The following is a 19,345-nucleotide window of genomic DNA, read 5'->3' as shown; positions in this document are numbered from 1 at the left end:
ACATCACTAAAAAAACAGTAAAATCCCAAGGCACTGCAATTACTGGATAGTAACAGCTCAAAGAGTCATTGCAAGTCAACAAGCAAATAGTTGATAGACACTGAAGAGCTTTGCACATTACTGAATGGTAAAGCCAAAAAAATAATGCATTGCACTTACTGGACAATGATAGCTCAAGGGTCATTGCACATCAACAAAGCAAATAGTTGACAGACACTGAAGAGCACTGCACATTACTGAAAGTAAAAAACCCTAGTCATTGCACTTACTGGACAGTGATAGCTTAAAGAGTCATTGCACATCAGCTAGACAGACGGTACATTATCTTGTTTGCGACTTGTAAGATAATGATGACAACAAAAGAAATGAATCGTATATTATATAACAAAACCAGTTACACGCTTGGAAATGGGACACAGTTCATGGAAAAAAGCAGGACATTGGAGGACTCAAGAATCAAATGCCTCAATATTTCAAGGAGAGGAGCTGTTCAATGACTTTTAACATCACTATACTGGCTATACAGGGATGTGCTTCTTGACAGGGTGTGGTTTTAGGCTGCTTTGTCCTGAATATATTTGCAGCTTATGTTTTTCCCTGCCCTAACAGGGTCAGTGTTCAAACATCTCGGTGTACCCCTGCCTTCTATCCTTCTTAAAGGCTGGTTACCATAAAGTTGGTACAATCAATAGCACCGAATGGAGGAATTCATTGTTTGGGAAAATTGAACAAATAGATTCTCTGGTCTGATGCAGGGCTACTCGTTGTATGCAGTAATATATAAGTTATGAAAAACAATGTTTAACAGGTTGATGCAAAAAGTGACCTAGGAGTTGAACCCAGCCCAAAGAATATGGTAAATATTCTTGGTGTACCCACATCACTTTTATTTTGCAAACCTGTCAAATATAATTTATAGTAATAAATAGTAATAGATGTGAAAGGGAAATCCCTTAACTTACCCAAGGTGTCCTTAATTTAAAGCTTATCTGAAATGTGACAATGATTATGTTTATTTAATAAATAGAGCGTATCTCTCGCTTCTTTATCGATTCTATAAAATCCTCGGTACAGTGTGTACTGTACATATTTTGGTCTGACCTGTTATCAGATTCAATCTCAAGCAAAATAAAAGCACAAAAGGGTCACAAAAGCAAACATTTTGATTGTCCACAAAGTCATTGTGCCAGGTTTTCAAAAACCATATAAACATATGTAAGTAAATAGGCAGGCTGGTAAAAAGGGAATTTAGAATCAGTATGCAACAAAGGAACGAAATGCATTAAAATGGCTCATCCATTGGTCGAGCAAGTTCTAAGTGTGCAAGATTTCTAATGATTTGCCTTCTTTAATGGTCCAGCTAGAGGAGGGATATACCTAAACATATTAAAAACTGGAGTTTACTTGTTCTGCTTGTTAATTAAATCAGAACATGCTTTTGAAAGCAGATGTACTGCACCAAAGCCGAGTCTTCCTCTCTGTTCCAGGGAACGTTGTACGCCGATTGCGGCTCTTTCGGGCCAGTAAACAGACATTTCCGTGAGGGCGGTTGTCTTGGCTCTTTTTTCTTTGGTAGTTTTCCAGGTGTATCACCTTTCTCCCTCAGCCTTCTCTTCTCCACTCGCAATTGACTAGTCAAATCTACGAAGAATACATCGATGAATATCACCTATTTTCAGAGGGGGGCCATCGAGTGCCATCATATATTTAGAAAGAGCATTTCTTTGAGAATCAAAATCAGTATTCTGGGCAAGTTTTGCATCGCATGTCTAAGCCGAAATGAGCCAAACGCGGACCTTCTTCAAACAAAGAACGTTTTTAGCGAACACCACACCTTCGGGCTTAGAGAAGAAAATCCCGTATAAGATCCCTTGAAAGTTGCTAATTTCTTATATTAGTTGAAAGAAAGTCAACAAAAGTCTTTGGAAATCAAAAGTTTTAGGGACAAAAAGGAAATTAAAGCGAATAAACCAGCGATAAAACTCAACCGCTACAGCAAACATCCGCCATGTTTTTTCCGTGGAGCGTCTTAAAATTCCTCCCACAATGCATTGCGGTCGTAGTGCGCACGCCTGGGTGATTCCTGTGATTCCAGCATCACTCTACAGTGACAATACTTCCGCTTTGCTAGCCGTAATGGACTGCTTTATTTCAGGAACAAATAATCTGAGGAAACACATAAGAGAATCAGATATTGATACAAAGATGACTTCAGGTAAGAATTAAACTGGTTATGAATGCAAAAATCGAATACATTGCCTACCAAAGCCTACCTCTCTTGAACAGTCGACGTTAGATACGCTTTGGTTTTATACAATGCTGAAGTGTCATTAGTTTGATATGCCTTTCTGCACGATGTTTATTCCTATAGTGAATTCAATGTTATTAAGAAAAACAACATTTTTTTTAGTTTTTCTCCTGTTTTGTTTAATTGATTGTTTTTTTAAAGCGAAAAGTAAGTGTCGAAACAATGCTTTTTATTCTCTTTCTTTCGACAAGACTGTCTACACGAGATACTTTTGGATTAATAATGACTTACTTTATGATACAGATTAATGTTATTAGTGACACAAACACAGCAAATGCTCTATTTTGTTTAGAAATGGAAAGCAATAGATTTCACACGTTGATGTTTTTCTAACGTTCTAAAAAATGTTAGACTTTGGAGTTCGATTTCAAAACAATTCTAAGTATTGCACTTGATATGTGGAGGGGGAAAGCTAGGGGTATGTACACTGTATCAAAATGTGGACTTTGAGTAGTCATTAACCCAGTAAACCAAGCATCTCTATCTCAAATGCAACTATTGTGTACTAAAATAAAGGACTCTGATTTCAGTGAGTGATTTGTATTTTGGTTTGATTTTGATTTTTGTTTTGTCTAGCTTTGTATAATTGGCAAGTAAAACATCACATCACTGTAATCTTTACAGGCCCGTACTCAGGATTTTTTTATTTTTTATTTTATTTTTTTTTGGTGGGGGGGGGGGGGTGCAAAATCCAAAAAGTGGACCTAATTTTTCTTGGGGTGGGGGAGGAGGGAGTTTTGTGGGCCTGTTTTGGCTGTTGATTTATAGGGACTGTTGCATTGATATCACAAAGATGATTAATAGGCTATTCCAGCTATAAGTTTGCGGACCCATTTTCATAGAAACCTCAACTACCAGAATGCGGCACTTGCATTTTTAAGCTTGCACCAAACGAAGCGTGCGTTGCATGACAGAGTTGTGGTAGGTTTCCATGGTGAGTGCGCCCGTATGCTTGAAGCTGGAATAGCCCATTTGATCCATGGTATAATGCTTTTTGATTAAACTATTTCTATCATTTTTATCCTGTACTGTCAAACCCCCGTCTCTCATGACTAACATTGAATTGGGAAGAGGTCATTATATGATAATAAATGCAAATACAATTAAGCAGGTGATATTTTTTTCACAGATTTGACAATTCGAGATCTCCTTGAGCACCCACAGTGTGTGAATGATCTTGCTGTCTGTCTTGACTCGGTCAGACACAGATCATTAAGTAACTGGGAACACTGGGCTAAAGAGCTTGGCATCCCCTTCGAAATACGAGAAAAATGTGCCTCAAGGAATGAACACAGTGCAACAGAGCGACTTTTTCAGTTTCTCGGGACTATTAGACCAGAGCTAAGGATTGCTGAGCTAAGAGAAATTTTGTCAAAACGCAATCGCACTGATGTCACCAATCTTCTTGTTGGTAAGAAGCCATAAACCTTGCCCTTCCCCATTCAGGGGCATACCCAGGATTGGCTGAGGGGGGGGGGTTGCCGTCATAGCTATCATACGGAAAATCAGCCTGTGCATGTGTATGTGCCCTCTTGGTAGCACAAGTGCATACACAGGGTTGACTGAGGAGGAGGGGGATGCACAATCATAGGTCTCATATGGAAAAAGCATAGTGTTTGAAGATCCTGATTAAGAAATGACCCACTTTTTGGCCACCTAGGGGGGGTGTGAGCGCACCCTGTGCACCCCCCTGTTTACATGCCTGTAGCAGAGCTTTAAGTTCCTGTAGTAGAAAGCTTCATACACTAATTTCTGAACTATTACCATAGATCTCTCAGACGATGAAAAGGTTGCAGAGTGTATCACATCAAAGGCATTTCTCCTGGATACCATTGCTAGCTTACTTGATTCCACAGACCATGCAGGGCCAGTCTTTAACTGGCGTGGCCTAGCAACTGAATTGGGCGTGCGAAGGGACACATGCTATCTGTTTGAGACGGACTCTGCCGAGAATCCAACAATTCTCTTATTTGAGTATCTTGCCGCAACAGCACCAGGGCATCGCATGTCCATCCTACTTGGTCATCTTAAACAAATGGAAAGAAAAGATGTAATTGACAAAATTGGAGAAGAGATATTTAAAGGTTAGTTATTGATAGAGAATCCACTCTTTTGTTTTTTCTTTTGAATTATAAAAATTTCAATAGATTTTATTTTAGGTCCTTAGATTCTTATTTATATATTCTTTTGAATTGCCATTGATTGCCAAAAACAACTACAAATGTGCATTTTTCGCTATGGATTGCTGATTAATATAAAGGAATGTAATGTAAACCTTTTTATTGACTGATTACAGTAGGACCCAACGAATGTGTTTTAGGTAAGGGTCATTATTTGATGGGGGAAATCTTTTCTGTTTGGGGGGGGGGGGGGTTTGCAATTTTTTCAGCTTTTTAGAGCAGGCACACACCTGTGTTGTGCAGGCCACCTGCATAAAGCTGGCACAACTTTGTATATGTGAGTGACAAACCTTCAGACATACAAAAAGCAGGTCGAGCTGATCAAAATCGATTGTTTCCACGGTCGAAAGACCCTGATGTTCGTGACAGCAGTCACACACAGTAATGCATGAAGAAATCCACCATCAATCCATCTACAAAATAATCAATTGTCTTTTTTTATCCAAATGCGAAAAATGTGAGTAAAAATGTACTAAAATGCCTCTAAAAAAAAAAAATGCTCTGAACCCGAAATAGGTGTATACTTAACAATAATGTTAGGAGACGGAGAGGCTTTTGCAGCTAGGCTTTTGAGCGTTTACACACAGCTCATGATTGTGCCCGCATCTTGGCCTTGCTTATTGGTTATACATAACTCCCTTCAACCGCCCACGTAACTTTGTTTGTTCGTTTCAGAAAATGCTCACATCTCCGAGGTTCTCACCCCAAACTCTCCAAACTCATTGCTACTCCGTGACATCGCTGACCTATTGAATAAGGATATTCAAGGGGTTGCCAATTGGCGTAAACTCAGTTCATATTTTGGTGTACCCGTGCATGCCTTGGAGCTGAGGATGTCCCAGTGCAGCCCTACTAGAAGGATGCTTAGCTGGCTGGCAAGTTCAGAGCCTCGTCTTTCTGTTCAAAAGCTGATAAAAACACTAAAGAAGATTGGGCGGCATGACGCAGTTAAAATTCTAGGTACGAAACCCAGGTACATACTGCTTTCTTTCCTTTTTGCTCCCTTGCCTTCTTTCTTTTCTTCTTCTTTTCGTCCATTCTTGCTTTCTTCCTTTGCTTGCTTTCTTTTCTGACACATACAAATCTTTTGATAACCTTATGACCTTATAACCGTATGGCTTTGTAAGCTTTAATTTGCTTCTGAGACTCTATACGTCAAGTTTTTGATTCGCTCATTTGGAATGAAGAAAGCATGAAGACTTCCAGGTGGTGTACAGAGTTTCAAGGATTTTACCAAGATTTAGAGAAGCTTCTTTTGTTTGCTTGCTTTCTTCTCTATGCCACATACACATCTTTTGATAACCTTTCTGTTTTCTGTCTTAACAATAGAAGAAGCACAAATTAAAACTCCAACTCAAGGTGGCATGGTACTTGACGCTTACGACATAGGCGAGCACCATTTAGAGGATAATGGTCTTGACGAGACATTCGATAAACCCGAGGATGAGCCGTCAGAAGATGAGGGGGCCCATTACCTATCACGTCAGGGAAGTCCTTCGCATGCTGTTCCCATACCTGATGATTCTCGCTCAAAGAAACCCGTGGAACAAGGGAGCTCTGGCGATTCATCGTCTGACTTTTCACGATTATTCTCAGCTGGAAGTTATTCGCAATTTTGGGGAATTCAAGAAATGACATCTGAAGAACGTGAGTCTAGCTAAATACAAAATATAAAAAGTATCCATTTTTTTATTTAAACCATTGATATTTTTTATTGAATTTGTGAAATGAGGGCAAAACTTTTTTTTAGATGGTTTTTAGATATAGTAATTTGTCGAGATTTCTTTCATAATCTGTCTTTCATAAAAAAACGGTGTTCCTGATTGAAGCTCTTTTTGCTTTTCTTGAAAGTCCTCATAACCTTGATCCACAAGGTATTCAGGATTTAACATTTTCATTTATTTGTCTTTTTTCTTACATTTTTCTCTACCAATAAAAGCGACTTTTGTTAGCATATTTTGTTTATATTTTTAAAGTTGATGGACAAGGTCTTATCTGTTAGATCCAATAATCACCCATCTTTAAGCAACGACGATGAAAGCGTGGACGATGACAGTAGAAAACGATAAAACTGGGTTGAGAATTCAAAGAAGCATACATTTTAGTCGTTTTCCACCCGAGGTGAAAACCCCATGTTTTACATCCAATCGGGGACGCCAACGTTTGCCTTGTAAGCAACGTCCGCTTATACCGCTAATTGTGTTTAATAATGTCCTTAGTTTATAACGGAGCTCCTACGCGGAGCGAAGCCGCAATCTTGTACTTTACTTTGTTTAGCGAGAATGACACAAATTTGACAGGTCCGCGCCTTTTTTGAAGGTAATTTTTTTTTCATTTCCTTTAAGGAAGCGGCAACCTTCTAAGAAAACCACGCTTCCTTCAGTCGATGGAGCAAGAGAAACAAAAATTAAAAGGTGCATTGTTGGATGGCGACTGCGATGTTATCGTTGTGTTTGCGCCAACTGGATACGGCAAGACACATTTGGTGGTTTACGTCGCGCATGAGTTGGAGGACGATTTCCGCTGGGCTGCGTTGTATGTGAATTGCAGGGGCATAAAAAGTGTCGAAGCACTCGCAGAAGCAATACTTGAAGAGATGACCAAGAGAGCTTGCATCACAAATACGCCTATGCAAAGCGTCCTACTAGCCGTGCAGAAACTACGACGAAACACCGTCCTAGTTTTAGAAAACTACGATGATTTTCTTCACGAAGAGCACGCAAGGTCGGCGCAGGAAACAAATGCGGGCAAAGATCTTCCTTGCATGACCACTCTTCGAAATGATAAGCGCATTCCAGTAAGTGCCCTGATCGAGAAACTGGCGCAATCTAGGTGCGCCGCAACTTTCAAACTTATTCTGACTTCGCGTGAACGCTTAAGCTTTCCATTTGAAGTCGAGTCGATCAAAGTAGATGGCCTAACGGATGACCAAATCGTAAAATTCCTGATGACTAGAAAGCGTGACTTGGATGAGCCTACAGCTACTCGCCTTGCTTCTTTCTGTGATGGTATTCCAGCAGTCGCGATCGTCATGCTCAACTTCCTGAAGACGGAAAGAGCAGACCTTCTCGAATCCAGACTTGCCTCCTGTCTGCCTTCTGAAGTTATCGATGAATTTACATCCAATAGCCAGATACCGGAGGAACGCATTGATCGCATCCTTGATCTCTGCTTCCAGCGAATGACACAGGCCTTACAAGAGGCTCTTATTAAGGTGTCTGTCTTCCCATTCCGTTTCACACTCCAACAGGCTCTTGACGTCATAACCCATCCTGACGGTACCCAATCGTGCTCAAAAAAAAGCCTTCACGACCTCGAGTCCAAGTATGGCTTTGTAAGCTTTGATTTGCGTCTAGAACTCTACTACGTCAAGTTTTTGTTTCGCTCGTTCGGAATGAAGAAAGCACTCGAGCATAAAGACTTCCAGTTGGTGTACAGAGCTTCAAGGATTGCTTTTACAAACACTAAGATGTCATTGCTGCGAGATTTAGAGAAGCAGTTCTTCAGCCGTGACTCCATGTCAGCAATCAAGCAATACTTCCAAGAGAAGCCAAACTTGAACCAGATTTTGAACTGGTGTGTGTTCGACTGTGATCTCGATGATGATGAGGTAAGAGAGCATGTCCTCGATACTTTAGTGGACGTTGTCGTCTTGTTGATGAAAGTCCTGAGGCGGAACGAGTTTGAAGCTTTATTTTCGCGAATATACCATCTAAGCTCAAGAAACAAGGCCAGAGCCGTGACGTGTGTGATCTTTCTCGGAGCTAACATCGTATTAAGTTGCCAATGCGACGAGCCCGCGTTGTGTGCACGGGCTTACGTACGATCATCGAAATGCTTGGAAAAGGCCAATCAGAGTCTAGATGAAGTATCAGATGGTGCGCGTGCGCAATGCCTCAGCAAACTCGGCCGCTGTTCTGTGCGTTGTGGGGATAAGCATAAGGGGTTTCAGCTAATTAATGAGGCTTTAAAAATACGGCATCGTTATGCCAAGTCCTCCAGCATGGGAGATGACGACATGGGAGACGACGAGAGACGGAAGAGAGAGGTGATGTTGGCTGCCTGTTACAATGACTTTGCAGGTGAGTTCGATGTCTGTCACACCCTGTTTTGCTTATTTTTTCTTAACTTTCTTGAACTCTCTCTTTTTTTCACTCTCGCTATCTTTGTCCATAACTCTTTGGCAAAAGCACTGACTAGTTCGCGTAGGGACTTTGCTCTCATAGAGCTCCACTACCGTAAAAATTCCATTCATTGTCATAGACAATTTATTTCAAGCAAACACTGTTTGCTCTGATTATGATCTGGTCAACGACGAGTGCCAATTTAGCACTGATCCATTCAATGCTCGTACAATGTGATCATATTTACACGGGCGGCTGGTAAAAATAAAGGTTTTGAAAAAAAAAAGAGCCCTGGGTCTCCAATGATGATAACCTGTATTTTGTTGGCATTCTATCTAACAGATTACTTCCATAACCAGTATTTGTTGGTATTCTGTCTCACGGATAAATTCCATAACCAGTATTTGTTGGTATTCTCTCTCACAGATTACTTCCATAACCAGTATTTGTTGGTATTCTCTCTCACAGATTACTTCCATAACCAGTATTTGTTGGTATTCTCTCTCATGGATTAATTCCATAACCAGTATTTGTTGGTGTTCTCTCTCACGGATTACTTGCATAACCAGTATTTGTTGGTGTTCTCTCTCACGTTTTACTTGCATAACCAGTATTTGTTGGTGTTCTCTCACGGATTAATTCCACAACCAGTATTTGTTGATATTTCCTTATTAATTCCACACAAGCAAGGATCGCAGTAGCGAGCTGACTAATTAGCTTTCTCTTAGCTTCTGAGGACTACATTGGTGAGCACAAGAACGCCATACGCATTCGGACAGAAAATGTTCTTCCTTCCTATGAATTCCATCTTGGCCATCACCCATTCACTGCCTCAACGAATTGTCACAACGCAAACAGTTACTTAAAGCTGAAAAAGTACGACCAAGCGATTGAGTGCAGTTATAAAGCGTTGGAGTGCAGAGAGGCGTTGCTAGGCGACCATCATGAAACGGCGCGGTCGCTGTACAACCTTGGCTTTGCTTTCCTCATGAAAGGTACATAGCTCAAGAAGCTAAAAAATTCAAATTTGTGCTAAAAATAATACCTTTTATAATTTTTTTCCTTTGTAGCTAGTTTCTCGTCAACAATTTCTAGCTTCGAAGGAAAACAAATTATAAATGGTATTCTTTTTAGCACAAAGAGATGTAGCGATTCTTGTCAAAAAATTTCCAACTGATTTTTGACTTCTATCATTCAAACAAAATGAATAATATTTGATGTTTTTTTGATTGGTCAGCCCCTTTGCGGAAAGGTGTCGTGATTTGAAACCATTTAAGTGCTGGCCAATGAGAACACTTCAATCATTTTGAATGACGGAAGCTAGAAGGCGATTTAGCTATTAAAAATAGACAGCCACAGTTCGCAGAATTTTAAAAACTTCAGTTAATGTTCTGTTGTTAATAAAGTTGCGCACCTAAGAGGGTGTGAACGGTCCGCCCCCTGTCGCTGCCAAAAAGTGTGCTCTAACTGAAGGATCGTTAAATGCAGGGTGTCCCAAAAGTTCGTTCATCTGCTCGTAATGCATATATAAGGGATAGTAAAATGGGTGTCGTTTCTGAAATAAGGGATAGCAAAAATAACATAGGCTTCTGAATTTTATTAACGACTGATTGAAATTTGATTAAACAGAAAGTCTTACAAACTGTAACAGGAAGTGCGATTTGTCGGAACGGGTCCCCTGATAGACACCCTAAGGGATAGAAGATTTCCAGGAGACCTAAGGGACCATGTATGACCATTTATGCGGGGAAAAAGAAAAAGAAATAAAATTGTCAGTAAACAAATAGTGAAGATATTAGCTGGTAACTTGAAGAACGTTCTTTTGAAATTATTAGTTAATCGAGTGTAATTGCTTTTAAATATAAGCCTGAACTTTTGGGACACCCTGTATTATCCTTTTCCAGTATATACCTATGACTGCGCATCCCCCCCCCTTCTGAATCCTGTGAACGCGCCTGGTTAATATTATTACCCCCCTCCCCTCCCCCTTCCGCAATCTTCTCTATCGTTGCTATCACCACAGCTTATCATTGGTTACTACACGTTGCTTAACAGGTGATTTTAAAACTGCTGTTCTTCGTCTGGAGCAGGCGAAAGCAATGCAGCAGAAAGTCCTCGACACCTCGGAGGAGGTCAAGAAAACACTTGAACGATTAGTACAAGCGTATAGGGAACTGGACGATCAGGAAAGCGCCGACAAAAACATCGAGGAGATCAAGTCTTTGCAAGCAGCCACGTGGCAGTGTGACGACCCGCTCTAGCCCAGGATGGGGGCTTCCAGTAAAACAGACGGGGGTGATCGACAGCAAAATCAATTTTAACCCTAAGGGATAGCACTATTGTTATGTTACCGACAATATAGCCGGAAGTCTCAACCGATCAGTTGACTTGTGGTTTATTATTAAATACGTTTCGAGCGATTGGGCCACCTTTTAGCGTGAAACACCCTAAAAGATAGCAGAATCGGAAAAAATCCTCCTCCCCGGGCGTAAAAACCCCTAAAAGATAGCAGAATCGAACAAAAAAAACCCTCTAAAAGATAGCAGTTGGTATGAATTTTATACCCTAAAAGACAGATCGACCACCCCATCAACTTTTCTGGAGAGTCCCCCCGGGAGCTCTAGGGTAAGAGGGCACCCCGTAAAACCGCAAAAACATCAAGCCTACCCTTGAATCTTAAGTTATTCGTACTTATACATTACTTGCAAGGTCCAGAGGGGAGGGGGGGAGGGCGCTTAATCGAGGTACCACCGTATACATCACTTGCAAGGTCCAGAGGGGAGGGGAGGGGGGGCGCTTAATCGAGGTGCCGCTGTACATCACTTGCAAGGTCCAGAGGGGAGGGGGGGGGGGAGGGCGCTTAATCGAGGTGCCACCGTATACATCACTTGCAAGGTCCAGAGGGGAGGGGGTGAAGGGCGCTTAATCGAGGTGCCGCTGTACATCACTTGCAAGGTCCAGAGGGGAGGGGGGGGGGGGGAGGGCGCTTAATCGAGGTGCCACCGTATACATCACTTGCAAGGTCCAGAGGGGAGGGGGGGGAGGGCGCTTAATCAAGGTACCGCTGTACATCACTTGCAAGTTCCCGAGGGGAGGGGGCGCTTATTTGAGGTACCACTGTATACAACACTTGCAAGGTCCAGAGGGGAGGGGGGAGGGGAGGGCGCTTAATCGAGGTACCGCTGTACATCACTTGCAAGTTCCCAAGGGGAGGGGGGCGTTTATTTGAGGTACCACCGTATACATCACTTGCAAGGTCCATAGGGGAGGGGGGGGGAGGGCGCTTAATCAAGGTACCGCTGTACATCACTTGCAAGTTCCCGAGGGGAGGGGGCGCTTATTTGAGGTACCACTGTATACAACACTTGCAAGGTCCAGAGGGGAGGGGGGAGGGGAGGGCGCTTAATCGAGGTACCACTGTACATCACTTGCAAGTTCCCGAGGGGAGGGGGGGCGCTTATACGAGGTATCACTGCAATATTTAACAAGTTAAAAAGAGAAGCCTGTTTCGACTTTTATTTCTTAGTTTTGATGAGAGCCATACTAAAATTAGAAAGGAAATTCATGTAAGTTGCTGCATATTCCAAGACCGACTTAAATAATGAAGTCCTGCGAGTATAATTGAATTTCATACTTTTAAGCGAAAAGTCCAGTAGTTAGCCCAGATCATCTGTCATGGTTCCGTTGAAGTTGTTGACTTGCCCACACCGCGATACCCCACATCCATGGCATCCTGGACGTCAATCCACGCGTCCATTCCAGGGCACCTTCTACGTTTCCTAGAATCAGGCTATTTTTAGACGCACGGATTGGCCAATCAGATGACAGGGCGGAAAAATTGACTTTGTCTCAAGGAATCCAAAATGGCGGCCGAGAAGGGGGAAAACGACGCCTGCTTTTCAAAGTCTTCCTGCGTCGTCATATGCCTTCTTATTTCTGAATCCTTTTTTGTCGCAGAGAAAGAAACATTCTGTCTTTATTTCCAGTCTTGTCCAATACATCTTCTGGAACAGGCCTGTAACCGGGGGGGGGGGGGGGTGGGTGGAGGGGAGGGAAAGTGGTTTCGAAGGAATCACCCCCACTCGACTGGTAGTGGAAGGCCCGCTTTAATGAAACAATATTGATTAGCACTGCGAGCTAGGACGAGCTACCTAAAACTGGGATGACCAATTCATGGGTCAAACTATCAGATTGGCCAATGCAATTGTCCAATGGCTTTTGGAAGACTTCTTTAACGAATGCCAAACTTTCTTGTCCCATGGTTTGATAGTTCTGATGGTTTGCCTTCGGCGTCTTCCGAATACTAAGACTTTTGGAGTGTTTCACCTTTGTTATACATGGGGTTTGTATCAGGGCCGCAGAAGGGGGTGGGGCACAGGAGGTGACCAGTGGGGGCGTGGCTGTGCCCCCCTCCCCCCAATATTTTCTTAATGTTTCTGTATCGTGCACCCCCCACCCCCAATAATTTAAGGCCTGTTACGGCTGTGTATTGAAACATTTCATGAAATTCTTAGGTTATTACGGATATCTGGTTGATTGTGTTACAAACTAGACTGTTTGATTTTTGTTACAAATCCGTAGTAAATATCCTAGTGTGTTACTTATCTGGGTGATACATTTGTAATTGTACATCATAGTTCCTCGTGTTTTATCACGGTAGGTTAGTCAATCCACGAAACTAGATTTGTTGTAATAGGCACGTACTCAACCCACAAGTTTTGCTACAAAAAGGCAATCTTAATGGGCGCCTGACACATTTGGTCAGTAAGGACTTGTAACTCTTAAAATATTTGCTGCTTATTTGCCTCCTTTGCAGCCACCTCTGTGTCGGTCCCAGTTCGTCCCCTGGAGTCAGACCCGTAGCCAGGATTTTGAGCTGGTTGGTTCGTTTTTCCATTTCAGCGTACCAAATTTCGGGTATACCCCTCCCCTTATTACATTAGGCAGGGGCTCATAAGTAGGGGCAACCAACTTCCCCACATTCTGGTACTATATAGGTGTCACGGCGTTTTCTAGAATCAGGCTATTTTTAGACGCACGGGTTGGCCAATCAGATGACAGGGCGGAAAAATTGACTTTGTCTCAAGGAATCCAAAATGGCGGCCGAGAAGGGGGAAAACGACGCCTGCTTTTCAAAGTCTTCCTGCGTCGTCATATGCCTTCTTATTTCTGAATCCTTTTTTGTCGCAGAGAAAGAAACATTCTGTTACTAGCCTTGGACTATTTATTTCTTCATAAGTGGACTCAAACGTTGTTACGAGGACATTTTTTCTTGCTCTTGCAAAAAATCGATCATTTGTATCGATCTCGAAATTCTGTCGCTGAGAGGCGATATTATAATTTATAAGGTATTTGATACTGCTAGTTAACTAACAATAGTGTCAGAATTAACATACGAAAGTTATGTCTTGTTTTTGTTAAATATTTTTATTAAACGAGCTCTTCAAAGCTTGAACCTGTCCTGGTCTCACTGTCCTGATCTGGTAAGAAATTGTAAGAAATATTCATGGAAAAGCATACTAACATAAAAGGCAACCTCAATATGGATGTTTGTGTCTTTTTGTAAATTCTATTTCCATTTAATTCGAAAATTTATACTTGTTATTTATGATCTGTTATGAATACTTTGTTCAAATTTGACTTTCCAAAAAAAGAGAGGATAGAGAGAATGTGTATTATAGTGACTATCCACTGAAGTCGTTTCTCATATGAACTCTTGGCTGACCAGAAACTATAATACGTCTTAAATCATTTCAAAAAAGGCAAGGAAGGTATAAAAGCATGCATATAATGTAAGACTTGCCACCATTATAGTAATGCACTTTCAGTCCTTGTTAATCTTCCCCACAAGAGCTTTTCTGAAATATTTTATGCTGCCACTCAAACGGTCTGTTACTTCCCTGTAATAACAACAGTCTATTATTTCGCTGTAATAGATAATTATATGTAATGATAAGGAAAATATCCTGAAGTTTTCCTTTTAATGATAATATATGTTACATTCATGGCTGTTTTGCTATTCAAAACGCTTTATTGTTGACTTTTGCTTACTGTAAAATAACAACAACTCCCTATTAATAATTATTTTTTTGAACTTTTCCATATTAGCTGCAAACGTGCTACTCTTCAGGTATTGGCCTGCCAAAATATAGTGTATTAAAAAGCACCTCCGAATGGTGTCAACCTTTTTCTTTTAAAGTCTGTATTTGTTCCTAACTGTTGAAACAGTCCACAAGATCCAGCAAGATAGAAGTTGTCAAGTGGTTTCCTTCATGGGCTTATTTGGTCCATTTTGTGTACATTCATTTGGCATGGTGTTAACACATTGACCCCTCAACCGGCCTGTACCAGCTTTGGGAAGTACCCACAACCCAAAAAATTCATAAATTCAAAATAAACACAACAAGATGAAGATACTCAGGCATCAGTCTAAGGGATAAATGGTCTTGAAGATATGCATCCCACCAAGGTGTTGGCAAATACTCTTAAGCCAAATCATAGCACAGGTTCTTTGACAAATTTCAAATCGAACAAGGAAAGAAAAGCAGAATCACCCCTCTCAATAAAACGCTCAAAATACAACACAAGGGAGAGAGATCAGCAAACACAGCTCAAGACACAAATAGATACCTTTATTCTGATCCTCCAGGTTCATTTCCATGGCCTCAAGACACAATGTCCACTCCTTGAAGGCTTGTAAAACCACGAAGATGCCTTTACGTATTGCAAAGAATTCTGGGAGATCCAGGGAAAAATTCACGAGGGGAGGGCCAGTCAACACTCCTCTCCCCAAAGTCTTTTCACCCCGAAGCCAAACAAATCAATTCCAGGTCATACAGGCCCAGAATAGCAGTGTAAACAATTTTGGAATCAATTTGGTTTCAGAAAAGACAGCATTTAGGAGAGCTGTGGTGATTCATAAGAAAATTATTTTCTCATCCAGGCAAAGCCAAACAAGAAAAAATCATCATGAATCCACCTTTGCTTGCAAATATCCATAAGCAATACACTCAATTATGCCCCAAAAGACTTCATGATGTCCTGAGACACTCTCCTAATATGCTCATAGCTGTATTTTTTATGAAAAATACAAGCAACCATCAACTTGTGCTGGCTTCAGCACAACGATGAGAGATTAAAAGTGGGGACCGCAAAGCACTGTTGGAAAGCTTGGATACCGCTGACTAGGTGCAGCTGTGTTTGACTTTGACGGGCTGTATAAAACTCAGAATAGGGGGGAGGTATCTGTTTTCAGTCTGTTTTTTGTAAATTCAGCTCAGAAATAGCCAGGAGTCAATGGGTTAACACAACTTCTAAGAATCTGACATTTCTTTGGTGCAAGTCCAGATTTTTCTCTTTACAGACTGAAGCAGGGCACCAACAAACCCTGGTTATCAAAGTCATAGTATAAAATTTGTCCAAGCTATTCACTTATTTGCCTTATTTGCCTCAACATCTTATGAAACCAGCAAATAATAGCCACAAACTGGGTATTTTTAAGCTATAGCAAGGGAGTTGGTAGCTATAAAGGGTGAATATGTTAACCTAATGTTGTTATGGGAGAGCTTTGCAGAGCTCTTGGTCAAATGTTATTTGATACATTCAAACCAAAATGGAATGTTTTAACAGCTATTACTTCCTAGAGATGTGCACTAAAATTTTTAATTGTAAGTTAAATATTAGCCCCATCTACATTGATCATGGCATTTCTATATCCTTCCTCTGAATATTTGTTTCGTTGTAAATTCTTTCATTTCCCCAAGTGATCCACAAACATTCCAAGAGCCTGAAACTGTTTGAGTGACAGCATCGTCTTTCCATCAAGAACTTTTTCGAAAGATTTTACAAGGGCCATTACTATAGTCTTATTACAAGCCAAGATGACAGATACACTCATGGCCTTTTTTTTTTTTTGCAATGATTTTAAATCTTATTATACTAGACAGCCAAGAGGTCAGTCAAAAGAAAGTCAAATTTGAACAAATCAAGATACCACAAGTATGTAATACTGTAAGTATTCATAACAGATTATAAGTTAAATGAGTATCAAATTTCGAATTAAGCTTAAATGAAAAAAGAATTTACAAAAAAAAGACACAAATGTAATTCATATTGAAGTTGCCTTTTATGTTAGTATACTTTTACATGATTATATTTTACAATTTCGTACCAGATCAGGGCAAGTTGAGTCGAGGGCAGGTCATGATTTATGCGTATCATGACTAAATTATTTCTTATACAAACACAATTACTTAACTTACAGTTTTGAAGAGCTGGTTTAATATAAATGTAAAACAAAAAACAAGACATAAACTTCCGCATGTTACTTCTTACACTATTGTTGGTTAACTAGCAGTATCAAACACCTTATGGATGATAATATTGCCTCTCAGCGACAGAATTTCGAGATCGAAAGAAATGATCACTTATTTCCGAATTTATTGCTTTGCATGAGCAAGAAAAAATGTCCTCGTAACAACGTTGAGTCCACTTATAGAGAAATAAATAGTCCAAGGCTAGTAACAGAATGTTTCTTTCTCTGCGACAAAAAGGATTCAGAAATAAGAAGGCATATGACGACGTAGGGAGACTTTGAAAAGCAAGCGTCGTTTTCCCCCTTCTCGTCCGCCATTTTGGATTCCTTGAGACAAAGTCAATTTTTCCGCCCTGTCATCTGATTGGCTAATACGTGCGTCTAAAAATAGCCTGATCCTAGGAAACGCCGTGACACTTATTTAATACAGATGATTGCCCCTACTTATGAGCCCCTGATAAGGCAATCAATACTTCAAATAGATTCAATCTTCTTGTATTTAAAATGTATTTTAAAGCACCCTTTTAATAGGGTGCTTTTTAACATATAGCGTTAATAATAAAGATAATTATTTAAAAACAAGATTTTAATAGTCATTTTAAAGACATATTGATGTGCACAGTAATCCAGCCAAACGTTATAAATTTTTTGTTTGCTCTGAGCAGACCTTCAAGCCTGGTAGTGGGGGGGGGGGGTTTGTCCTAGCCCCCCCCCTCCCCCATCCCTGGCCTGTGGAGGATCTGGGACCAACACAGAGAGCGGCTGCAAAGAAGGCTACCTGCTCATTTGACGAGGAGTTCAACTCCTGTAACCTTTCGTTCCAAATGCGTGCATTTGGTTAGAAAACGTTTGTAGATGGATCTATTGACTTTTTACCAGAGCTAAGGATTTGAACTTAGTTTATACGTGACAAGTGAATTACAACTCTGAAGTCCACCCGGCGCTTTTCTCTAGACACACCCCTGGAGAGAAGACAACACACCAGAGCTAAGGATTTGAACTTAGTTTATACGTGACAAGTGAATTACAACTCTGAAGTCCACCCGGCGCTTTTCTCTAGACACGCCCCTGGAGAGAAGACAACACACCACAGCTAAGGATTTGAACTTAGTTTATACGTGACAAGTGAATTACAACTCTGAAGTCCACCCGGCGCTTTTCTCTAGACACGCCCCTGGAGAGAAGACAACACACCACAGCTAAGGATTTGAACTTAGTTTATACGTGACAAGTGAATAACAACTCTGAAGTCCACCCTGCGTTTTTCTCTAGACACACCCCTGGAGAGAAGACAACACACCACAGCTAAGGATTTGAACTTAGTTTATACGTGACAAGTGAATTACAACTCTGAAGTCCACCCGGCGCTTTTCTCTAGACACGCCCCTGGAGAGAAGACAACACACCACAGCTAAGGATTTGAACTTAGTTTATACGTGACAAGTGAATCACAATTCTGAAGTCCACCCTGCGTTTTTCTCTAGACACACCCCTGGAGAGAAGACAACACACCACAGCTAAGGATTTGAACTTAGTTTATACGTGACAAGTGAATTACAACTCTGAAGTCCACCCGGCGCTTTTCTCTAGACACGCCCCTGGAGAGAAGACAACACACCACAGCTAAGGATTTGAACTTAGTTTATACGTGACAAGTGAATCACAATTCTGAAGTCCACCCTGCGTTTTTCTCTAGACACACCCCTGGAGAGAAGACAACACACCACAGCTAAGGATTTGAACTTAGTTTATACGTGACAAGTGAATTACAACTCTGAAGTCCACCCTGCGTTTTTCTCTAGAAACGCCCCTGGAGAGAAGACAACACACCACAGCTAAGGATTTGAACTTAGTTTATACGTGACAAGTGAATTACAACTCTGAAGTCCACCCGGCGCTTTTCTCTAGACACGCCCCTGGAGAGAAGACAACACACCACAGCTAAGGATTTGAACTTAGTTTATACGTGACAAGTGAATCACAATTCTGAAGTCCACCCTGCGTTTTTCTCTAGACACGCCCCTGGAGAGAAGACAACACACCACAGCTAAGGATTTGAACTTAGTTTATACGTGACAAGTGAATTACAACTCTGAAGTCCACCCGGCGCTTTTCTCTAGACACGCCCCTGGAGAGAAGACAACACACCACAGCTAAGGATTTGAACTTAGTTTATACGTGACAAGTGAATCACAATTCTGAAGTCCACCCGGCGCTTTTCTCTAGACACGCCCCTGGAGAGAAGACAACACACCACAGCTAAGGATTTGAACTTAGTTTATACGTGACAAGTGAATCACAATTCTGAAGTCCACCCGGCGCTTTTCTCTAGACACGCCCCTGGAGAGAAGACAACACACCACAGCTAAGGATTTGAACTTAGTTTATACGTGACAAGTGAATCACAATTCTGAAGTCC

At 41.1% G+C, this 19,345-nt stretch overlaps 1 protein-coding gene and 1 long non-coding RNA gene across 3 annotated transcripts; one reads left to right on the top strand and one right to left on the bottom strand.

Moving 5' to 3' along the window:
• Nucleotides 1-863: 863 nt before the first annotated feature.
• Nucleotides 864-2,040, bottom strand: LOC116610694. Its single transcript, XR_004293385.2, has 2 exons — nt 1,835-2,040; nt 864-1,641 (listed from the first exon to the last, which is right to left on the bottom strand). It is a non-coding gene; the product is annotated as an uncharacterized LOC116610694 (long non-coding RNA).
• A 32-nt stretch (nt 2,041-2,072) lies between these two features.
• LOC5503135 lies at nt 2,073-10,991 on the top strand. Of its 2 annotated transcripts, XM_032371416.2 has the most exons (8): nt 2,073-2,215; nt 3,438-3,719; nt 4,078-4,392; nt 5,164-5,448; nt 5,818-6,135; nt 6,834-8,570; nt 9,341-9,607; nt 10,668-10,991. In XM_032371416.2, the coding sequence occupies exons 1-8, from the start codon at nt 2,137-2,139 to the stop codon at nt 10,871-10,873; spliced, it is 3,489 nt and encodes a 1,162-aa protein (XP_032227307.2). In that variant the 5' UTR covers nt 2,073-2,136; the 3' UTR covers nt 10,874-10,991. The 2 variants fall into 2 exon arrangements, with proteins under 2 accessions (XP_032227307.2, XP_048583830.1); XM_048727873.1 differs by lacking the exon at nt 10,668-10,991 and having other exon boundaries at nt 9,330-9,395.
• Nucleotides 10,992-19,345: the final 8,354 nt, after the last annotated feature.

The sequence above is a fragment of the Nematostella vectensis genome, chromosome 5 (assembly GCF_932526225.1).
Source record: "Nematostella vectensis chromosome 5, jaNemVect1.1, whole genome shotgun sequence".
Classification (NCBI taxonomy): Eukaryota; Metazoa; Cnidaria; class Anthozoa; order Actiniaria; family Edwardsiidae; genus Nematostella; species Nematostella vectensis.
The sequence above is the reverse complement of the archived record's forward strand: the minus strand, read 5'-3'. Positions and strand labels throughout refer to the sequence as shown.

Coding starts and splice junctions, on each gene's coding strand:
- LOC5503135 (XM_032371416.2), top strand. CDS start 2,137: ATGGACTGCTTTATTTCAGGAACAAATAATCTGAGGAAACACATAAGA. Junction 4,393..5,163: donor TGGAGAAGAGATATTTAAAG/GTTAGTTATTGA, acceptor TGTTCGTTTCAG/AAAATGCTCACATCTCCGAG. Junction 6,136..6,833: donor AGAAATGACATCTGAAGAAC/GTGAGTCTAGCT, acceptor ATTTCCTTTAAG/GAAGCGGCAACCTTCTAAGA.